Source organism: Mustelus asterias, chromosome 4 (assembly GCF_964213995.1).
Source record: "Mustelus asterias chromosome 4, sMusAst1.hap1.1, whole genome shotgun sequence".
In the NCBI taxonomy this organism is placed as follows: Eukaryota; Metazoa; Chordata; class Chondrichthyes; order Carcharhiniformes; family Triakidae; genus Mustelus; species Mustelus asterias.
In genome coordinates, this window is record NC_135804.1 from 645,508 (window position 1) to 670,177 (window position 24,670).

Consider the following 24,670-nt stretch of genomic DNA (forward strand, 5'->3'; position numbering starts at 1 on the left):
TGTGCCGTTGCATCCTCGATCTTGTTCTGCATGCTGTGTGCATTCAGATAAAGAGCTTTTAATTCTGTCTTTTTATATTTTTTCTTACTCTGACCCTATTTGCTGGTGCATTCTCATGTTTAAATGCTGTGATGAAACCTATACTTGCAGGTTGGGAACTCTGGTTCTCTGAAGGTTTGAGAGGGCAGCTGAAGGTTGGTGACTCCATGATACAGACTGTTGGGCAAAGGTGCACCTTTTGGAGCAGTGGTGTTTGCTTGGCACTGCCAAAGATTTGAACTAGTGCTTGGCAGGTAAATCTTGAGTGTACTTGGAGATCTAGGGGAATGGAATCTTGGAAAACAAGATGAAAACTCTGTGAGGTGGGTTGCTGTTGAAGCCACTCGAGTGCAATCAACGCTTGGAGAGAATTCCAAGGCAAGATCTTCAAATGAGGAGATTAGAAAAAGATGAGAAAGATGTAGGTGGAATTTCTTATGGTCCTGCCAAAGGCTGTGGCGGTTTGTGTGGCTCACCTGTGCCACTGCCAGGGAGCCCACCATGGGGATTGCCTTGGATGCCAAGAATCATAGCAATACTGTGTCTCTTACTGCTATTACCCATTCGCTGCCCTAAACTATTGTCTTGTCCATTTTTTTTAGCTTTCTAAATTTCTCCTGGCAGGAACCCGCTCTCCCCACCCCCCCGACTATTTAGTTTGAAAACCCTCTCCATGGTCCTGTCACATGATTGGCTATGACTCTGTCCTAGCACAGTTCATGGCCTAGGCAGCTGAAAGCACCGATATTGGTGGGTTATTGCTCTGGAGGATATTACAAAGATGGGTAAGACTGAAGTCGTGGAGGGATTTGAACACAGATGAGAATTTTAAATCTGAGATATAGCTGGACCAAGAGCCAATGTAGATCAGTGAGGACCTGGAGGGAGTTTGGCTGTGGGAAACCAAATTCCTGCCTGGCTCAGTAACAGATCCCTGAGATTGTTTCAATTAACAGGATGGCCTTGGAACCAATTTAACCAACAGTGACCTGCCTTACCCAGAGCTTCTCAATTGACTTCTTCCTCTTATGTGCATTGTAAAGGGAAGTGTCCTACTTGTTACTGGCACCTGCTTTTATCTTGCTATTTTCTCACCAGTGATGTGAAGATGAATCAAACCAGTTTTAAATTGAATTAAATATGAGCTCCCAACCTTATTCAAGAATGACTTCCAAGACCAAGAGCTTTGGTTTGTGGTTGTTTGCACTGAACCCCTGCCTGGGATACTGGACAAGTAACCCAACACTGACACTAGTTTCTGTCGAGAGGGAAGTTGTGGGAAACTGCTGCCGGAATTACAGAGGGGAAGAGACGATGGGTTTGGTCACAGCTGGTTCCTGGCTTGGAAACTGTTGCTGTGTTTCGGAGCTTTATCACTGAGCACAGGCTTGCTGTTTCCCTTGTGGCAGAAAGTGCATCTCCACCCACAGTACAGCCGTCACCTCCCTCAACAAAAACCTTCACCAGATTCAGAGTCTTCTCCACACATGAGCTACTCTGGGAAGATTATCAGAGTTGAATTGAACAGCTGGTCACTGCAAGGAGTAAGGTTTACTCAAACTTCAGCATTGTAATTTAGTTTATTTTTGCCAACTTCTGTTTAGTTTCTGTTGTCAAATTTCTAACCTGACCCTGTAAGGACTGATGACTCTCTGACAGAGTAAAAGCAAGAATTGTGAACTGGACATGATTGTGTAACGAGGCCAGGAATGATCCAACCAGAGGGTGCTGCAGGAGCTTATCTACCAGTGAGTCCTTGATACGTCAGCACACAGTTGGTATGTATGGAGTATATAAACTTGTCTGTTTTCTGTGAAATGATGTTGTGATCAGGGGGAATTGGCAATGTGGAGAGTATCCCTGAAACTTTGTGGACAAACAGGCACCACGGAGAGATCCCGGTTCTGTGGCATTAGTTGATCCCAGTCTGAAGCAAAGAAATTGGCACCTGGATGAGTCAAGAAAGGGTGCTCTCCTTTCTGCTGGCCTAGCTTCTTGGGAATAACACACATTTGTACATACAGTCACACAAACTCTTCCATGTTCAGATACACAGATTTACACATTCGTACATACAGATATTCACACATACACATCCTTACAGATATTTGCACAGTCTCCTCATGCTGTTGTACTGTTACACCTCTCCCCCAGAGGTTACTGGTGGGCTTGAAGGCAGAGAGTTGTAACCGAGATTGAATGAATAATGACTGTAATAGAATGAGAAGTGGTGATTGACCCTACAGAATCTCCTCGAGTTTCCCATATCCCAGTGACAATCAATACATTATTGTACCCACAACGTGGGGGACCAATCCCCACAGTACATGATGCTTGAGTAAGGTGCATACATTCGCAATGGATGGTCCATTCCCAGCTCCCTGCCATCCAGTCTTGGCAGTTTGAGTACGTAGCTACTGTTAGCACCTCATTGACAGCATGATTCCAGTCAATGCCTTTGGCTCATTGTCAGCATTGCTCCAGTCCCAAAGCATTTGAAATAAATCCTGCCCTTTTGAAGCTTCAGTTGTAATTTTTGATTTCTATTCACAGAGAATGGCAGATTAACTGAATATGGAGGGTTCAGTCTGCTGGGATATGAGGGGAGTATTGCCCCCACAGACTAGCAGGGTCTGTCCTGGGGGTATATTGCTCTCAAAAACTGGCAGGGTCCCTGCTGGAGGGCACGGGGAGGGGGGTGGTGGTATTGCCCTCACTGACTGGTGGGATCTCAGCTGGGGGGTGTATTGCCCCCACAGACTGGCGGGGTCTCTGCTGGGGGGAGTATTGCCCCCACAGAGTCATAGAAGTTTACAGCATGGAAACAGGCCCTTCGGCCCAACTTGTCCATGCCGCCCTTTTTTTAAAAACCCCTAAACTAATCCCAATTGCCCACATTTGGCCCATATCCCTCTATACCCATCTTACCGATATAACTATATAAATGCTTTTTAAAGGACAAAATTGTACCCGCCTCTACTACTATCTCTGGCAGCTTGTTCCAGACACTCACCACCCTCTGTGTGAAAAAATTGCCCCTCTGGACACTTTTGTATCTCTCCCCTCTCACCTTAAACCTATGCCCTCTAGTTTTGGACTCCCCTACCTTTGGGAAAAGATATTGACTATCTAGCTGATCTATGCCCCTCATTATTTTATAGACCTCTATAAGGTCACCCCTCAGCCTTCTACGCTCCAGAGAAAAAAGTCCCAGTCTATCCAGCCTCTCCTTGTAACTCAATCCATCAAGTCCCAGTAGCATCCTAGTAAATCTGTTCTGTGCTCTTTCACAGACTGGCAGGCTCCCTGCTGGGGGGATTGGGGGGGGCGGGGGGGGGGGGGGGGGGGGTGGCGGTGGCGGGAGGTGGGGGGGGCTGGTGGTGGTGGTGTTGCCCTCACAGACTGGTGGGATTTCAGCTGGGACAGTGTTGTCCCATGGAGATGGGATCTTTGGGATAATTAACAAAAGAAAGAACTGTTCATTTACTTCCAGCTACGAGGTGCTGAATATTAAGAAACTTTATTCTTAATCCACTTGTTTCACTCTGAAATCAGAGTCTGAATGTGACATTCAGTGATGTTGATGTTCACATCAAAACTATGCCTGATAGCTTGAAAAAGACCTGGGAATCTCAGCACCAATGGATCATGAGGATTATTAGAAGGTTCCAGCACATAGGGTGTAGCAGTGTAATGTACACAATGCATCTACTGTGCAGGGTTGACTAGAGAGAGTGGTGCAATCTGTATATTGCTTTGTGTAGACCTCAGTGAATCATAAAATAGTTACAGCGCTGAAGGAGACCATTCATCCTGTCATAACTATGTTGGCTTTCTGTAACACCAACTAAACAAATCCGATTCCCCTGCCCTTGTCCCATAGCTCTGCAATTTATTTCTCTTCAGATAATGATCCAATTTTCTTATAGAGAACCTCGATTGAACCTGCCTCTACCATGCTCACACAGCACATTCCCAATCCTAACCACTTAAAGTGAAAGAGGTTTTTCCTGATGGCTGCTGTTGCTTTGGCCTATCATCTTCTGTCAGTGTTGTCTGGCTCTGGATCCTTACACCAATGGGAACAGCTTTTACCCATCTACTGTGCCTAGACACCTCATGATTTTAAACATCTTTATCAAATCAAATTAATTACATTCAAAATTAGAACATAGAAAAAAAAATACAGCACAAACAGGCCCTTCGGCCCACAAGTTGCGCCGGTCATGTCCCTACCTACCTAGGCTTATATATAGGCTTACCTATAACCCTCAATCCTATTAAGTCCCATGTACTCATCCAGAAGTTTCTTAAAAGACCCTATTGAGTTTGCCTCCACCACCATTGACGGCAGCCGATTCCACTCACCCACCACCCTCTGAGTGAAAATGTACCCCTGACATCTCCTCTGTACCTACTCCCCAGCACCTTAAACCTGTGTCCTCTCGTAGCAGCCATTTCAGCCCTGGGAAAAAGCCTCCGAGAATCCACCCGATCTATACCTCTCAACATCTTGTACACCTCTATCAGGTCACCTCTCATCCTTCGTCTCTCCAAGGAGAAAAGACCGAGCTCCCTCAGCCTATCCTCATAAGGCATGCCAACCAATCCAGGCAACATCCTTGTAAATCTTCTCTGCACCCTTTCAATAATTCCCACATCCCTCCTGTAATGAGGCGACCAGAACTGAGCACAGTACTCCAAGTGGGGTCTGACGAGGGTCTTATAAAGCTGCATCACTATCTCCCGACTCCTCAACTTAATCCCTCGATTGATGAAGGCCAGCACACCATACGCCTTCTTAACCACCTCCTCTACCTGCGAGGCCGATTTAAGAGTCCTATGGACCAGGACCCCAAGGTCCTTCTGATCCTCTACACTGCTAAGAGTCTTACCCTTGATATTATACTCCTTCATCCCATTTGACCTGCCAAAATGGACCACTACACATTTATCCGGGTTGAAATCCATCTGCCACTTCTCCGCCCAGTCTTATGTCCTATCTATTTCACGCTGCAGCTTCTGACATCCCTCCAAACTATCCACAACACCACCAACCTTCGTGTCGTCGGCAAACTTACCAACCCATCCCTCCACTTCCTCATCCAGGTCATTTATGAAAATGACAAACAGCAAGGGTCCCAGAACAGATCCCTGGGGCACTCCACTGGTGACCGACCTCCATTCAGAAAAAGACCCATCTACAACCACTCTCTGCCTTCTGCAGGCAAGCCAGTTCTGGATCCATAAGGCAACAGCCCCTTGGATCCCATGCCCTCTCACTTTCTCGAGAAGTCTTGCATGGGGGACCTTATCGAACGCCTTGCTGAAGTCCATGTAAACCACATCTACCACTTTTCCTTCGTCAATGTGTTTAGTCACATTTTCAAAGAACTCCACCAGGTTCGTAAGGCACGATTTGCCTTTGACAAAGCCGTGCTGACTACTTTTCAGCATACTAAACTTCTCTAAATGTTCATAAATCCTGTCCCTCAGGATCTTCTCCATCAACTTACCAACCACTGAGGTTAGACTCACCGGTCGGTAATTTCCTGGGCTATCCCTATTCCCTTTCTTGAATATAGGAACCATATCCGCAATCCTCCGGAACCTCTCCTGTCTCCATCGGCGACGCAAAGATCATCGCCAGAGGCTCTGCAATTTCTTCCCTCACCTCCCACAGTAACCTGGGGTACATCCCATCCGGTCCCAGCGACTTATCTATCTTGATGCTATTCAAAATTTCCAACACATCCTCTTTCTTAATGTCCACAAATAAGAAGATGGTTTAGTTACTTAATTAGGATACAATAAGGGTTGGGGGGCAGGTGGATTGCTGTGACTATAGGATGTGGGACTCCCTGAACACCGGGCTGATCCAGGTCAAATATGTTTGCCGTAAGTGTCTACGGTTTGAGGAGCTTTGGTCAGAGTCATTGAGCTGCGGTATACTGCCATGCATTAGTGAGTGTTAGATCAGCCGTGATGTTATTAAATGGCAGAGCAGGCTTGAAGGGCTGAATGGCTGACTCCTGCTCCTATTTCTTATGGTTTTATGGTCATCAGGGAGGGAATTGTTACATGGACTCTTTGTTCCAGGAGGCTGGCACACCCCTTTGGACAGGGCCTCCTGATTTGGTCAGTAGTCAGGAACAGGAAGGTTTGATTGCAAGTGAGGCAGGTAAGGAGGTCGAGAAGATAGAAGTGGAGGAGCCTGAGCCCTTACACTGCCTATACGGACGAGGGTGGGGACTGCAGGATGGATGAGCAAACTGACCATGGAATCGTGGCACAGGAAGGCATTCCGGTAGGAAAGGTGCTAACAGGAATGTGATGGTAGTAAGGGATAGTGTAGTGAGAGGGATAGACAAGGTTCTCTGCAGTTGAAAGTGAGGGCCCCGAAGGCTGTGTTGCCTACCCGTTGCCAGGGTTTGGGATATCTGCTCTGAGCTGGTATGAGGGGCTATGGTAGATTGGTTCACTTACATCTGCAGCCTCGCCGGTGGAGGTTCTCTCTGGCAAGGATCACGTATGGTCACCATCAACTGGGCCAGATCGGGGGCAGGCCATTTGATTGGGGAGGACAGTTACGCACTCTGAGCACGCGAACAGCAGGAGAAGGGGGGGACTGCTGATGCTCCGCAACAGAGATCAGTGTGGGGGGGGGGGGGGGGGTTGATTTCTGCTGCGATCGGCCAGCCAGTGATGGAGGGTGGGGTAGGGTTGTTGATCAGTCCAGGCCGGGGTGGTAGAAGTGATGATCAGCTGTGGAGCCCCACAGTAGTGGGGGGGAAGGGGTGGTGGTTTTGGCCATGATCGGTCCTGGAGGGGGCGGTTCGAAGAGCCATGGGGCCCCGTGGTAGCGGAATGGGGGGAGGAGTGGCTGGCCACGAAGGCCGGCTATAGCTGGGGGAGGCACTGAGAGGCAAGTTTGCAAGTTTGGCAAAATGATTTCAACTAAGTCAGGTAAGATTCAATTTTTAAGTCACCCAAAAAACGGCACTAATTTCTCCCGTTTTCATGTTCATTCGCAACTTAGAATTTTTTTTAGTACGGTCATCTCCTTTGTGTCTGTCTTCAAGAAACCTTCCTGAAATATTGGGGAGCCAAAGGACTGCTGAGATTGAGGAATTAGTATTTGTAAAATATTAGTGCTGGAGAAATGACTGGGACTGAAAGTTGATAAATCCCGTGGAGCTGATGATCGATATCCCAGAGGATTGGAAGAGATGGCTGGAGAAATAATGGATACTTTGGGATCATCTTTCAAAATTCTATTGCCAAAATCTTGCTGCCGTTCACACCGGCAGGATTGTGTGTCCCACCAATAGTGCACCCTCTCCACCCATTTCCTGGTGGCGAGAGGTGCGTACAACAGGAAACCCCATTGGTAAGGTGGGACTATAAGATCCCACCAACAGCGAGTGGCATGCCACTGCCATGGAACTTACCCCGGAGAGGGAGAAAAATATCATCCTATAGACTTTGGAATGGTTCCTGCACATTGGAAGGTGGCAAATGTAACCTCACTTTTCAGAAAGGAGGGAGTGAGGAATGACAGATCTGTTAGCTTGATATCAGTGGGGAAAATGCTGGAATCTATTATAAAGGATATATAACTGATACTTACAACATAAGATGAGATTGGACAGAGTTAACATGGATTTATGAAAGAGAAACCATGTTTGACAAACCTGTTGAGGGTTTTTTGAGGATGTAACTTGCAGAATGGACAAGGGAAAACCAGTGGATGTGGTGTATCTGGATTTTCAGAAACTTTTGATAAGAACCCATAGAGGAGATTAGTAAACAAAATAGAAACTCATGGGATTGGGATAAATATGCTGGCATGGATTGAGGATTGGTTAATGGACAGAAAACACAGAGAAGGGATAAATGGATAAACGAATGGCCTCATGGTATTATCGTTAGACTATTAATCCAGAAACTCAGCTAATGTTCTGGGGACCTGGGTACAAATCCCACCATGGCAGGTGGTGGAATTTGAATTAAATAAAATATATCTGGAATTAAGAATCTAATGATGACCATTAAACCATTGTCGATTGTCGGAAAAATCCATCTGGTTCAGTAATGTCCTTTAGGGAAGGAAATCTGCAGTCCTTACTTGGTCTGGCCTACATGTGACTCCAGAGCCACAACAATGTGGTTGACTCTCAACTGCCCTCTGAAATGGCTGCACAAGGCACTCAGTTCAAGGGCAATTATAGATGGGCAATAAATGCTGGCCAGCCAGCGAAGCCCATGTCCCATGAATGAATTTTAAAAATTCTCTGGTTGGCAGGCTGTGACTATTGGGGTTGAACAAGGGCAAGGGCACCAGTTGTCCACAGTCTGGATCAATGTTTGGACGTGTGGACTAACTTTAATATTTCCAAGTTTGCTGCTGACAAAATTAGTTGGGAATGTGAACTTTGAGGAGGATGCAAAGAGGCTTCAAGGGGATTTGGACAGACTGATGGAATATAATGTGGAAAAATGTGAAGTTATCCACTTGTTAAAAAAAAAACAAGAGTGCAGAGTATTTCTTAAATGGTGATGTCCAGTGGGAGCTGGGTTGCCTTGTTCATCAATCACTCCAAGCTAACATGCAGATTCACCAAGCAATTAGGTAGACAAACTCTATGTTTGCCTTAAGAGAAAATGCTGGAAAATCTTAGCAGGTCTGGCAGAATCTGTAAGGAGAGAAAAGAGCTGACTTTTGAGTCCAGATAACCCTTTGACAAGTGGGAGGTGATCTCAGTGATGCATACAAAATTCCTATAGAGTAGATGCAGGAAGGATGTTTCTTCTGGCTGTGAGGGTTTAGAACCAGGAGACCCAGTCTCAGAATAAGAGTTAGGCTATTTTGGGCCTAGATGAGAAGGAATTTCTTCACTCAGGGAATGGTGAGTCTTTGGAATTCTCTTCCTGAGAGGGTTGTGGAGGCTCAGTCATTGAGTATGTTCAAATCAGAGGTTGTTAGATTTATAGATATCAATGACATTAAGGGATATGGGGATAGTGCAGGAAGATGGCACTGAGGTAGATGACCAGCCATAATTTAGTTAAATGGTGGAGAAAGCTGGAGGGGCTGAATGGCCTTCTCCTGCTCCGATATTTCTATCTTCTCTTCTCCAAGGAGATCATTCACAGCTTCTTCAATCAATCTACATAACTAAAGTTCCTCATCCCTGGAACCATTCTCAGATGTCTTTTCTGCATTTTCTCTATTGCTTTCACATTCTTCCTAAAATGTAGTAGCGAGAACTGGACACATTACTCCAGTTGAGACCAAACAGGTTTTTACGCAGTTTATTATAATTTCCTTGCTTTTGTATTCTATTCCTATATAAAACCCAGTATCCTCTATTCTTAACCGCTTTCTCAATCTGCGCCACCATCTTTAAGAATAGTGCAGCCCGGTGTCTCTGCTTCTGCACCCTCTTAATGATTGTATTCTTTATTGTATTGTGCCTCTTCCGGTTCTTTCTACCAAAATGAATAATTTCACACTTCTCTGCACTCTCAGCACAGTGCCACAGTGGTTAGTGCTGCTGCCTCACAGCGCCAGGGACCCGGGTTCGATTCCCGGCTTGGGTCACTGTCTGTGCGGAGTTTGCACATTCTCCCCATGTCTGCATGGAGTTCCTCCGGGTGCTCCAGTTTCCTCCCACAGTCTGAAAGACGTGCTGGTTAGGCGCATTGACCATGCTAAATCACAGAATCACAGAATACTACAGTGCAAAAGAGGCCCTTCGGCCCATCGTGTCTGCACTGACACATGAAATGCCCTGAGCTGCCCACCTAATTCCACTTGCCAGCACTTGGCCCATAGCCTTGAATGCTATGACCAAGTGCTCATGCAGGCACTTCTTAAAGGATGTGAGGCCTCCGCCACCCTCCATCGATGATTTGGAGTTGGGGGCCAAGTATAGTGTGTCAAAATTCGCAGATGACACTAAGATGGGTGGCAGAGCAAAGTGTGCAGAGGATACTGAAAGTCTGCAAAGGGATATAGATAGTCTAAGTGAGTGGGCGAGGATCTGGCAGATGGAGTACAATGTTGGTAAATGTGAGCATATCCATTTTGTAGGAATAACAGCAAAATGGATTATTATTTAAGTGGTAAAAAATTGCAGCATGCTGCTGTGCAGAGGGACCTGGGTGCCCTTGTGCAGGAATCTCAAGGAGATGGTTTGCAGGTGCAGCAGGTAATTAAGAAGGCAAATGGAATTTTGTGCTTTATTGCTAGAGGGATGGAGTTTAAAAACAGCGAGGTTATGTTTCAGCTGTATAAGGTACTGGTGAGGTCACACCTAGAGTACTGTGTACAGTTTTGGTCTCCTTACTTGAGAAAGGATATACTGGCACTGGAGGGGGTGCAGAGGAGATTCACTAGGTTGATTCCGGAGTTGAGGGGGTTGGCTTATGAGGAGCGACTGAATAGACTGGGGCTATACTCATTGGAATTCAGAAGAATGAGGGGAGGTCTTATAGAAGGGAGATCATATAAGATTATGAAGGGAATAGATAAGATAGAAGCAGGGAAGTTGTTTCCGCTGGTGAGTGAAACTAGAACTAGGGGGCAGAGCCTCAAAATAAGGGGAAGCAGATTTAGGACTGAGTTGAGGAGGAACTTCTTCACACAAAGGGTTGTGAATCTGTGGAATTCTCTGCCCAGTGAAGCAGTTGAGGCTACCTCATTGAATGTTTTTAAGAAGGATAGATAAATTTTTGAACAGTAAAGGAATTAAGGGTTATGGTAAGTGGAGCTGAGTCCATGAAAAGATCAGCCATGATCCTGTTGAATGGTGGAGCAGGCTCGAGGGGCCAGATGGTCTACTCCTGCTCCTAGTTCTTATGTTCTTATGTTCTCCCAGGCAATTCTCCTTCAATGTACCCAAACAGCCGCCGAAGTGTGGCAACTAGGGGATTTTCACAGTAACTTCATTGCAGTATGAATGTATGCCTACTTGTGACTAATAATTTTATTTTATTTTACCTGTCACTTCCCGACCTGTTCCATCAGCCTGTCTATGTTCTTTTGAAGTTCTATGCTGTCACATCACTTCCAAGTTTGTGTCATGTGAAAGTTTTGAAATTGTGCCATATACACCCAAGTTTAGCTCATTAATATATATCAAGAAAAGCATTAGTTCTACCATTGTCCCCTGGGGTACCCTACTATATGTCTTCCTCCAGTTTGAAAAACAGCTGTTCGTCACTGCTGCTTCCTGTTACTCAACCAATCTCGTAACTGTGCCATAACTATCCCTTTAATCCCATGAGCTCTAATCTGCTGACAAGCTTGTTATGTGCATTTGATCAAGTACCTTTGGAAGCCCATGTACATAACGTCAACGCATTAATCTTACCAACCGTCTCTGTTACCTCATTACAAAGCTCCAGCTGGTTAGTTAGGTTTGATTTTCCTTAATAAGTCCATGTTGGTTTCCTTTAATTATCCCACCTTTGCCCAAGTGACTATTACTTTTGTGCTGAATGATTATTTCGAAAAGCTTCTCCACCCCCATGGTTAAATTGACTGGCCTATAGTTGCTGGGTTTTACAATTTTTAAATAAGGATATAACATTTGCAATTCTCCAGTCCCCTGGAATCATTTCTGTATATAAGGAGGAATTAAAAATTATGATCAGTACCACCACAATTTTCACCCTTACTTCTCTCAGTCCTTGGATGCATTTCAACCGGTCCTGGTAACTTATCATCTTTAATGACAGCCAGCCAATGTAATCCCTCCTGTTTTTCAATCTTTAGCCCATCAAATGTGTCAGTTACCTCGATCTTCAATATGACTTTGCTGCATCTTCTTCCATGATGAAGACAGGTACAAAGTGCTTACTTATTACTTCAGCTATGTCCCTGCCTTTACATGCAAATCCCCTTTTAGTTCCTACTGGGCTTCACTGGCTGCTTGTCACTTCTTATACACTCTGTTGCTTCTCTGATTTGCTTGTACTCACTGGAATTTAGAAGAATGAGAGGGGATCTCGTAGAAACATATAAAATCCTGATGGGACTAGTCAGGCTAGATGCAGGAAGAATGTTCCCAATGTTGGGGAATCCAGAACTAGGGGTCACAGTCTAAGAATAAGGGGTAAGCCATTCAGGATTGAGATGAGGAGGAACTTCTTCACTCAGAGAGTTGTGAACCTGTGGAATTCCCTACCACAGAAAGCTGTTGGGGCCAGTTTGTTAGATACGTTCAAGAGGGAGCTGGACATGGCCCTTGCGGTGAAAGGGATCAAGGGGTATGGAATGAAAGTGGGAATGGGATACTGAAAGTGCATGATCAGCCATGATCATATTGAATGGTACAGGCTCAAAGGGCTGAATGGCCTACTCCTGCACCTATTTTCTATGTTTCTATGTTTTTTCACTTAACTGCAATCTTTTTATTGTGCAAGATCCTCAATGGTGTTGTCCACCTGACATTGATCATAAGCGTTATTTTTCTTTTATATTTTATTCTCTATTTCTTTCATCATCCAAGAAGCTCTGGATTTGTTAGCCACACCTTCCCCTGTGTGGGGCTCTTGCTTAACACCTGAAAAAAAGAGAGGTTTCTTGTTAAGAGGTCGGATGAGATGAAGAATGAAATGGAGCTGGGAACAAGGACAGCTTTGAGCGAGGGTGAGTGGGTGGTACTGGAGAGAGAAGTCAAGTGTGCATATGTTGCAACACATGGCACTGAGTGTGGATCTCAGGATGAGGCGAGAACAGCTGTCCAAGTAATATTATATGTTCCAGAGATAGTTGTAATCCTGGATGGAATCAAAATATGAGGGATGGAACTTTAACTGGAATCCATGTGGGGTAAGTGGGAGACAGTTGCTGAAGGAAGGAAATATGCTTGTGAAAGCGAGTTTTGGTAAACACCTAGTCAAAAGCCTGGAGGGAAATGTAAAACAACGAAGGTGAACATGGTGAAAGAGACCCCCGTCGGGTAGGCATTCTGGAAGAGAAATGGCAGTGATTAAACACTAAAATAAAAGCAGATAATTGTGGATGCTGATGGAGTGGTGGGGAGGGAGGAGGTAGAGTGGGAGATGTGTTTAGTGGTGGCATCATGCTGGAGTTGGTGGAAATCAGGGAGGATGATCTGGTGAATGCAGAGGCTGACAAGGTAAAAAGTGAGGACAAGGGGGACCCTGTCAGGGTTCTGGGAGGGAGGGGAAGGGCTGAGGGCAGAGGTGTGGGAGGTCTATCAGAGATGGTTGAGTGCCCTGCACCCACAATGACGGCAGTGGCCCTGGATCAGGAAAAAGGCAAACATGTCAGAAGTGACGTTTTGGAAGGTAGCATAATTGGAACAGATGCAATTATTCTTAACTCATCCTTTCCCAGGACCGTCAAAGCTTTAGAACTCTTTCCCCCTCCATGTCCCTTATACAATGTGAAGACTTTTACAGACCAAACCCAAATGACCTCATTCTTCTTCCTGTTTTATTTTATTGGTGTTCCTCCTCTTCAACCTTGCTCATGACTTGTTATTTGGCTCTCAGTGAGAAAATAAAAATAAAAATACTGCAAAGAAAAACACCAGCTTCCAGAAATGGCAGTGCTGATATTAGGTACCTCAGACTATATTGTACCTACATTTTGCATTGTAAATCTACACCAGCACATTAAATATGTAAACACATGAATGTTCTGAGTTGGGGACAGGTTTGTAAATGACACCTTGGAATCAGCAGAATCAATCAAAGAAATTCCCCTGTATTGCCTCAAGTCAGTTGCACCTGAATATCTTGCATAGGATGGAGCTGAAGAAAAATGGTGCAGTTGTGGTGGAACTTTGCAGAACCTCGGGCTCATATCATCAATGTAGAAAGACATGTAACAGAAGAGGTCCGAGTTCTGGCCCAGGGAAATGAATCAATAATGAACCAGAGGCTGATTGTCTTCTATAATGTAAGTGTTTAACAAAGTCTTTCCAGTAAGCAGCTTGCAGAGTCACAGTGGTGAAGGAAAAACGGCACAGGGCCAGGTCCAAAAAATACCAAATCTCTCTCTTTCTCTTTATCAATGAGCACCCAGGCTTTTAAACCACAGTTATAGCAGCAAAGGACTTCCTGTCTCACAGATGTCCAAAGCGCGGACACAGCTGCACTCCCTGATAAACACAGAAGCCACTGCTTTTCGTCATTACGTTGTTTCACAGTGTGGGTTTTATCAGTTTGCAACACACCAGAGACTTCCAGGAGATGAAAACGAGAAGCAGTAACTAGTCACTTAGTGATGTTTGTTTGATCATTGGCTGAACTCTTGATACTATTTTAGAAACTAAATACTTGGGCATCGGCCACCATCCCCTATTGGCATCCAATTGCTCAGTAATAATCTCGAGATAATCTCTAGCAACAGCTTCTCCTCTTACTCTATAGTGCTCTCTCTAAAGCCCCTCTAGAGTCATTCTGGGTTGCATCTTCTTTCTCATCTCAGTGCTGCCCCTTGCCCCTTGACAACACTATCTGAAGACATGGGGTCAGCTTCTACATGTCTGCCAATGGCACTCAGCTCTACTATCCCACAGCCTCTCGTGACCACTCCACTGTCTCTGCTGTTCCCAGCTTGTATAATATCCAGTCTTGGATGAGCTGCAGCTTTGGAACGACAAAGGCTATGATCTTCAATTCTTGCTGCAAACTCCGTTACTCTCAGTTTGAACTTGTCCACAACCATGGAATCCTTTTTAACCCCAATTTAAGTTACTGCCCCCAGAACCTCTCCATCACAAAGATTTTGGCTTAGTTGGTAGTCCTTACTCGATCCTAAACTATTTCCTCACCATCCCCAGGTATGCCTTACCCACCGGCAGGACAGGCACGCCATTGGTTTGGAGTAAGGAGGGGTGGCCCTGGGAGTCCCCAACATTCATTATGAATCTGATGAAATCTCATAGCATCAGGTCAAACATGTGTAAGGATATCTCCTGCTGATTACCACCAATCGCAGTCCTTCAGCCGATGAATCATTACCTTTCACGTTGAACTCTACTTGGCAGAAAAGGGTAGAAAAGGCCCAGAATGTACTTTGGTTGGCAATCTTCAATATCCATCACCATGAGTGGCTAAGTAACACTACATTGGCTGAGCATATCTGCTTGACGGGGTCTTCAGCAGGGGGGTGAGAGAACAAGCACAAACTTATTTGACTTTGTCTCACCAATCTACCAGTTATAAGAACATAAGAACATAAGAAATAGGAGTAGGCCATCTGGCCCTTCGAGCCTGCCCCGCCATTCAACAAGATCATGGCTGATCTGAAGCGAATCTGTTCCACTTACCCGCCTGCTCCCCATATCCCCTAATTCCCTTATCGATCAGAAAACTATCTACCCGTGATTTAAACATATTCAACGAGGAAGCCTCCACCACTTCAATGGTCAGAGAATTCCAGAGATTCACTACCCTCTGAGAGAAGAAGTTCCCCCTCAACTCTGTTCTGAACTGGCCCCCCCTTATTTTGAGGCTGTGCCCTCTAGTTCTGGTTTCCCTTCTAAGTGGAAAGAATCTCTCCACCTCTACCCTATCCAGCCCCTTCATTATCTTATATGTCTCTATAAGATCACCCCTCATCCTTCTAAACTCCAACGAGTACAGACCCAATCTGTATAGATAGATGCATCTTATAGATGCATCTATCTATCTACTGGCAGGAGTCACCACTGTACAATCCTTAAAAGTCCTGTTTTCATACTAAGGACACCCTCCATTGTGTGGTGTGACACTGTCACCATGCTCAATGGGGTAGATTCAGAATAGACCTAACAACTCAAGACTGGTCATCCATGAGGTGCTGTGGGCCATCCGCAGCACGAGGGTCCGGCATATCTTTCATTACCATTATCATCAAGCTAGAGGACCAACCCCTGTTCAATGAGGTGTCAAGAAGGGCACGTCAGGAGCAGCACCAGGTGTATTCAAAAAGAGCTGCCAACCTGGTGGAGCAACAACACAGACATAGAACAGTACAGCACAGAACAGGCCCTTCGGCCCACGATGTTGTGCCGAGCTTTATCTGAAACCAAGATCAAGCTATCCCACTCCCTATCATCCTGGTGTGCTCCATGTGCCTATCCAATAACCGCTTAAATGTTCCTAAAGTGTCTGACTCCACTATCACTGCAGGCAGTCCATTCCACACCCCAACCACTCTCTGCGTAAAGAACCGACCTCTGATATCCTTCCTATATCTCCCACCACGAACCCTATAGTTATGCCCCCTTGTAATAGCTCCATCCACCCGAGGAAATAGTCTTTGAACGTTCACTCTATCTATCCCCTTCATCATTTTATAACCCTCTATTAAGTCTCCCCTCAGCCTCCTCCGCTCCAGAGAGAACAGCCCTAGCTCCCTCAACCTTTCCTCATAAGACCTACCCTCCAAACCAGGCAGCATCCTGGTAAACCTCCTCTGCACTTTTTCCAGCGCTTCCACATCCTTCCTATAGTGAGGTGACCAGAACTGCACACAATATTCCCAATGTGGTCACACCAAGGTCCTGTACAGTTGCAGCATAACCCCACGGCTCTTAAACTCCAACCCCCTGTTAATAAAAGCTAACACACTATAGGCCTTCTTCACAGCTCTATCCACTTGAGTGGCAACCTTTAAAGATCTGTGGATATGGACCCCAAGATCTCTCTGTTCCTCCACAGTCTTCAGAACCCTACCTTTGACCCTGTAATCCACATTTAAATTAGTCCTACCAAAATGAATCACCTCACATTTATCAGGGTTAAACTCCATTTGCCATTTTTCAGCCCAGCTTTGCATCCTATCTATGTCTCTTTGCAGCCTACAACAGCCCTCCACCTCATCCACTACTCCACCAATCTTGGTGTCATCAGCAAATTTACTGATCCACTCTTCAGCCCCCTCCTCTAAGTCATTAATAAAAATCACAAATAGCAGAGGACCAAGCACTGATCCCAGCGGCACTCCGCTAGCAACCTGCCTCCAAACCGAAAACTTTCCATCCACCACCACCTTCTGTCTTCGATCAGACAGACAGTTACGTATCCAATCGGCCAACTTTCCCTCTATCCCACATCTCCTCACTTTCATCATAAGCCGACCATGGGGGACCTTATCAAACGCCTTACTAAAATCCATGTATATGACATCAACTGCCCTACCTTCATCAACACACTTAGTTACCTCCTCAAAAAATTCTATCAAATTTGTGAGGCACGACTTGCCTCAATGTTAAACAATGGAAGCAGCAGGCTATAGAAAGAATTAAGCAATCTCAAAACCAACAGATCAGGGGAGGTGATGGCCTAGTGGAATTATCGCTAGATTAGTCATCCAGAAACTTAGTTAATGTTCTGGGGACCCGGGTTTGAATCCTGCCATGACAGATGGTGGAATTTGAATTCAATAAAAAATAGCTGGAATTCAGAATCTATTGATGACCATGAAACCATTGTCAATTGTCAGAAAAACCCATCTGGTTCACTAATGTCCTTTAGGGAAGGAAATCTGCTGTCCTTACTTGGTCTGGCCGACATGTGACTCTAGAGCCACAGCAATGGGGTTGACTCTCAACTGCCACCAGGCAATTAGGGATGGCCAATAAATACTGGCCAGCCAGCGATGCCTCTGTCATATGATCCTGCTGCATCCAGCCGTGTATGGTGGTGGACTATTAAACAATTAACATGTGGAAGAGGCACCATCTAAAAGGCAATTAGGGATGGACAACAAATGCTGGCCGAGTCAGCAAACTTCACATCCCATGAAAGAATTTTTAAAATTCCCATCATCTGTGATGGGGAATCCAAAATGTGAGTGCAAAGAGGAGGCAGAAATGATTGTAACCATTTTCAACCAGACATGCAGAGTGGATGATCCAAGTCAACTTCCTGCTGATCTCCCCAGCATCATAGATGAAGTCTTCAGTCAAATGATTCACTCCACATAATATCAAGAAATGCCTGAGTGCGTGGATACAACACAGAAAAGACTATAAGCTCTCACAATCCTGGGGGAAGTACTGAAGTCTTCTACTGTAGATCTAGCTGCATCTTTAACCAAGCTGTTCCACTACAGCTACAACACTGGCATCTACCCAACAATATGAAACAATACCAAGTATGTCCTGTCGTCAAAAAGCAGGACAAATCCAACCCCAGCCAATTACCACTTCATCAGCTTATCCTTAATCATCAGCAAAGTGATGGAAGAAGTTGTAGCCAGTGCTATCAAGTGGTATTTACACAGCAATAACCAACTCATTGATGCTCAGTTTGAGTTCCAGCAAGGCCACGCAACCCAGACCTCATTACAACATTGGTCCAAACATGGGCCAGAAGATCAGAATTCCAATGGTGACATGTGAACGATTGCCTTTGACATCAAGGCAGCATTTGATTGCCTGTGGCATGATGAGCCCTAGTAAAGCTGAAGTCATTGGGTTTAGTGGGGTAAACTCTCCACTGATTGGAGTCACACCAAGTGCAGCTGAAGATGGTTGTGGTTGCTGTCGGTCAGTCATCTCAGCCTCAGGACAATACTCAGGGTGGTGTCCTAGGCACAACCATCATCAACTGCTTCATCAACGACTATCCCTCCATCATTAAGGGCATAGATAGGGTGAACAGTTGGAAGCTTTTTCCCAGGTCAGAAATAACAAACACAAGGGGTCACAAGTTCAAGGTTCAATACAGATATGCGGGGGACGTATTTTACACAGAGGGTGGTGGGGGCCTGGAATGCACTACCAAGCAAGGTGGTTGAGGCAGACACGCTAGGATCATTCAAGACTTATCTAGATAGCCACATGAACAGACTGGGAATAGAGGGATACAAACGGATGGTCTAGTTAGGAACACATGATCAGTGCAGGCTTGGAGGGCCGAAGGGCCTGTTCCTGTGCTGTGTTCTTTGTTCTTTGTTTATGAGGTCAGAATTGAGGACATTTACTGGTGACTGCACAATGTTCAGTCCCTCAGATACTGAAGCAGACCATGTGCACGTACAGCAAGACCTGGACAATATTCAGCTTCAGCTGATGTGGCAAATAACACTTGCACCACACAAATACGGGGCAATGAACATCTCCAACAAGAGGGAGTTTGACCAAACCCCCCTCCCCCCACACCCCCCTTGACATTCGCCGTTTACTCCCTTGCCGCCAACACCCTTGTGCCACGGGATAATAGTATCTCAAAGTCCAATTTGTGAGTTTGGATGTTTTGTGAAGCTTTTAATATCTTTTGGAATCTTTGTGCGTAATGATGTAAAGGCAGATGTTGAATAAACACCTGATATACTTAAGTTTCTGTAGTAGGGTTTGATACCTTTGTAGTAAGCTATAGAGTACAATAAAGGAGATTTGCTGCACAATAATTCCAGAGTTTGAGTGTCTTTGTCCATGGTGTCAGTTGACCCGGGTTCGAAAGGCAGCAACCCCCAATCCCATGTGCTTTAATTTTGCAAACTAACCTCTTATGTGAAACTTTATTAAAAGTTTTCTGAAAATCCAAATACACTACATCCACTGGTTCACCCTTATCTATTCTACTAATTACAATCTCAAAAAACTCCAGCAGGTTTGTCAAACTTTATTTTCCTTTCATAAATCCATGTTGATTTTGTCTAATCCTGTTGATATTTTCTAAATGTCCTGTTATCGCATCCTTTATAATCGACTCGAGCCTTTTCTCTTCTACTGAAGTTGGACGAACTTGTCTGTAACTTCCTGTTTTCTCCCTCCCTCAGTTTTTAAATACCAGTGTTATACTTGTCACCCTCCAATTTGTGAGGACTGTTCCAGAGTCTACCGAATTTTGGAAGACGACAACCAATGCATCCATTATTTCCATGCCCACCTCCTTCAGTACCTTGTGATGTAAATTATCCGGCTGTGGGGATTTATCAGCTTTCAGCCGCATTAATTTCTCCAGCACTGTTTTTCTAGTAATAGCTGTTTCCTTCAATTCCTTTTTCTCACTAGACCCTTCATTTCTTAGTATTTCTGGGAAGTTATTTGTGTTTAATTGCTCTGCCATTTCCTTGTTGTTCATTATAACTCCTCCTGCTTTGGGTTGTAAGGGCCCTACATTTATCGTCATTAATCGTTTTCTTTTTATATATTCATAGAAGCTTTTACAGTCCACTTTTATGTTCCTTGCAAATTTACCCTCAAACTCGATTTTTCCCCTCTCAGTTAATCTCTTTGTTCTCCTTTGCTGAATTTAAACTGCTTCCAATCCTCAGGCTTGCTACTTTTTTAAGCAATTTCACGGGACTTCTCTTTGGATCTAATAGAACAAAGAACAAAGAAAATTACAGCACAGGAACAGGCCCTTCGGCCCTCCAAGCCTGCACCGACCATGCTGCCCGACTTAACTAAAACCCCCTACCCTTCCGGGAACCATATCCCTCTATTCCCATCCTATTCATGTACTTGTCAAGACGCCCTTAAAAGTCACTACCGTATCCGCTTCCACTACCTCCCCCGGCAACGAGTTCCAGCAACCCACTACTCTCTGTGTAAAAAAATGGCCTCGTACATCTCCTTTAAACATTACCCCTCGCACCTTAAACCTGTGCCCCCTAGTAATTGGCTCTTCCACCCTGGAAAAAGGCTTCTGACTATCCACTCTGTCCATGCCTCTCATAATCTTGTAGACTTCTATCAGGTCTCCCCTCAACCTCCATCGCTCCAGTGAGAACAAACCAAGTTTCTCCAACCTCTCCTCATAACTAATGCCCTCCATACCAGGCAACATCCTGGTAAATCTTTACTGTACCTTTTCCAAAGCCTCCACATCCTTCTGGCAGTGTGGCAATCAAAATTGAACACTATATTCCAAGTGCGGTCTAACTAAGATTCTATAAAGTTGCAACATGACTTGCCAATTTTTAAACTCAATACCACGGCTGATGAAGGCAAGCATGCCGTATGCCTTCTTGACTACGTTCTCCACCTGCATTGTCACTTTCAGTGACCTATGTACCTGCACACCCAGATCCCTTTGCCTATCAATACTCTTAAGGGTTCTGCCATTTACTGTATATTTCCTATCAGTATTAGACCTTCCAAAATGCATTACCTCACATTTGTCCAGATTAAACTCCATCTGCCACCTCTCCGCCCAAGTCTCCAACTGATCTATATCTTGCTGTATCCTCTGATGGTCCTCATCACTATCCGCAAATCCACCAACCTTTGTGTCGTCTGCAAACTTACTAATCAAACCAGTTACATTTTCCTCCAAATCATTTACATATATATATATTACAAACAGCAAAGGTCCCAGTACTGATCCCTGAGGAATGCTCCTTGTCACAGCCCTCCATTCAGAAACGTACCCTTCCACTGCTACCCTTTGTCTTCTTTGACCGAGCCAGTTTTGTACCTACCTTGCCAGCTCACCTGTGATCCCATGCGACTTCACCTTCTGCACCAGTCTGCCATGAGGAACCTTGTCAAAAGCCTTACTGAAGTCCATGTAGACAACATCTACTGCCCTACCCTTATCAATCATCTTTGTCACTTATCGTTAATACTATCCTTAATTTCTTTCGTAAACTGTGGTTGAGCTGCTTTTCTTGTTGTTTTTGTGCCAGAAAGGAATGTATAATTGTTGCAATATACGTTTTGATTTGATTCATTATTGTCAAATGTATTAACATACAGTGAAAAGTATTGTTTCTTGCGTGCTATACAGACAAAACATACTGTTCATAGAGAAGGAAACAAGAGAGTGCAGAATGTAGTGTTACAGTCATAGCTAGAGTGTAGAGAAAGATCAACTTAATGCAAGTCCATTCAAAAGTCTGACAGCGGCAGGGAAGAAGCTGTTCTTGAATCGGTTGATACGTAACCTCAGACTTTTGTATCTTTTTCCTGAAGGAAGAAGGTGGAAGAGAGAATATCTGGGGTGCATGGTGTCCTTAATTATGCTGGCTGCTTTTCTGAGGCAGGGGGAAGTGTAGACAGAGTCAATGGTTGGGAGGCTGGTTTGCGTAATGGATTGGGCTACATTCACGATCTTTTGTAGTTCCTTGCGGTCTTGGGCAGAACAGGAGCCATACCAAGCTGTGATACAACCAGAAAGAATGCTTTCCATGGTGCATCTATAAAAGTTGGTGAGAGTTGTAGCGGACATGCCAAATTTGCTTAGTCTTCTGAGAAAGTAGAGGCGTTGGTGGGCTTTCTTAACTATAGTGTCGGCAAAGGGGGACCAGGACAGGTTGTTGGTGATCTGGACACCTAAAAACTTGAAGCTCTCGACCCTTTCTACTTCGTTCCTATTGATGTAGAGAGGGGCATGTTCTCCTCTACACTTCCTGAAGTTGATGATAATCTCTTTCGTTTTGTTGACATTGAGAGAGAGAATATTGTTGCCGCACTAGTTCACCAGATTCTCTATTTCATTCCTGTACTCAGTCTCGTCATTGTTTGAGATCCGACCCACTACGGTGGTGTCGTCAGCAAACTTGAAAATCGAATTGGAGGGGAATTTGGCCACACAGTCATAAATGTACAAGGAGTTGCGGATAACGATGAGCATTGTCAGGCAATGCAGCAGGATATAGATAGGCTGGAAAATTGGGCAGAGAGGTGGCAGATGGAATTTAATCCAGATAAATGTGAAGTGATGCATTTTGGAAGAAATAATGTAGGGAGGAGTTATACAATAAATGGCAGAGCCATCAAGAGTATAGAAACACAGAGGGACCTAGGTGTGCAAGTCCACAAATCCTTGAAGGTGGCAACACAGGTGGAGAAGGTGGTGAAGAAGGCATATGGTATGCTTGCCTTTATAGGACGGGGTATAGAGTATAAAAGCTGGAGTCTGATGATGCAGCTGTATAGAACGCTGGTTAGGCCACATTTGGAATACTGCGTCCAGTTCTGGTCGCCGCACTACCAGAAGGACGTGGAGGCATTAGAGAGAGTGCAGAGAAGGTTTACCAGGATGTTGCCTGGTATGGAGGGTCTTAGCTATGAGGAGAGATTGGGTAAACTGGGTTTGTTCTTCCTGGAAAGACGGAGAATGAGGGGAGATCTAATAGAGGTGTACAAGATTATGAAGGGGATAGATAGGGTGAACAGTGGGAAGCTTTTTCCCAGGTCGGAGGTGACGATCACGAGGGGTCACGGGCTCAAGCTGAGAGGGGCGAAGTATAACTCAGATATCAGAGCGACGTTTTTTACACAGAGGGTGGTGGGGGCCTGGAATGCGCTGCCAAGTAGGGTGGTGGAGGCAGGCACGCTGACATCGTTTAAGACTTACCTGGATAGTCACATGAGCAGCCTGGGAATGGAGGGATACAAACGATTGGTCTAGTTGGACCAAGGAGCGGCACAGGCTTGGAGGGCCGAAGGGCCTGTTTCCTGTGCTGTACTGTTCTTTGTTCTTTGTTCTTTGATTGTGGCCTGAGTTCGGAAGTTCAGGGTCCAGTCGCAGAGGGAGGTGCCGAGGACCAGGAGTTTGGAGATGAGTTTCGTGGGAATAATAGTGTTGAAGGCTGAGCTGTAGTCAACAAATAGGAGCCTGACGTAGTTTGTTCCTTAAATATCAGCTATTTTCAATTCACCATCATGACTTATAGTAAGTTCCTCAATCTATCTTCGCCAACTCGCACCTCATATCTTTGTAGTTTGTTTAGAATTGGGACCCTTATTTCAGATCAGACTTATTCACTTTTCTTCCAAATGAAGAATTCTCTCATGGTATGGTCATTGTTCCCTTAATGACCCGCACAACAAGATTATTTATTATTCCCTTCTCATTGAATAATACCAAAGCCAGGATAGCATGTTCCCGAATTGATTCCTCAGCATACTGGTCTAAAAAACCATCTCATACACATTCCAGGAATTCATCCACCACAGTATTGTTGCTAGTTTGATTTGTCCAGTCTATATGTGGATTAAAGTCACCTATGATTACAGTAGCACCCTTGTTACATGCATCTTGAATTTCCAATTTCATGCCATCCCCAGTTTATACTACGTGACCTCTTATAAACAGCTCCCAGGAATGTTTTCTGCCCCTTGTTAATAAAAACTAGGAGCAGGAGTAGGCCATCTGGCCCCTCGAGCCTGCTCTGCCATTCAATAAGATCATGGCTGATCTTTTTGTGGACTCAGCTTCACTTACCCGCCCACTCACCACAACCCTTAATTCCTTTACTGTTCAAAAATTTATCCTTGCCTTAAAAACATTCAATGAGGTAGCCTCAACTGCTTCACTAGGCAGGGAATTCCACAGATTCACAACCCTTTGTGTGAAGAAGTTCCTCCTCAACTCAGTCTTAAATCTACTGCCCCTTATTTTGAGGCTATGCCCCCTAGTTCTAGTTTCACCTTCCAGTGGAAACAACTTCTGCTTCTATCTTATCTATTCCCTTCATAATCTTATATGTTTCTATAAGATCTCCCCATATTCTTCTGAATTCCAATGATATAGCCCCAGTCTACTCAGTCTCTCCTCATAAGCCAACCCTCTCAACTCCGAAATCAACCTAGTGAATCTCCTCTGCACCCCCTCCAGTGCCAGTATATCCTTTCTCAAGAAAGGAGACCAAAACTGTACACAGTACTCCAAGTGTGGCCTCACCAGCACCTGATACAGCTGC

General features: G+C 44.9%; 1 protein-coding gene across 10 annotated transcripts in view; it reads left to right on the forward strand.

Annotated features, from left to right (window-relative positions):
• Positions 1 to 24,670, forward strand: part of cbfa2t3 (CBFA2/RUNX1 partner transcriptional co-repressor 3) — a 198,972-nt gene that overhangs the window by 46,941 nt on the left and 127,361 nt on the right. For 4 of the 10 annotated variants that reach the window (XM_078210480.1, XM_078210474.1, XM_078210472.1 and 1 more), the window contains one exon: positions 1,644 to 1,817. The exons of 5 other annotated variants lie outside the window; for them this stretch is intronic. Coding sequence is in view for 1 of the 5 variants with exons in the window: in XM_078210468.1 (XP_078066594.1) it covers positions 12,652 to 12,697 (46 nt within the window). In the remaining 4 variants the exon portion in view is untranslated. Of the gene's footprint in view, positions 1 to 1,643; positions 1,818 to 12,557; positions 12,698 to 24,670 lie in introns of all 10 variants that reach the window. One more of the 10 variants, XM_078210468.1, reaches the window with a different exon arrangement.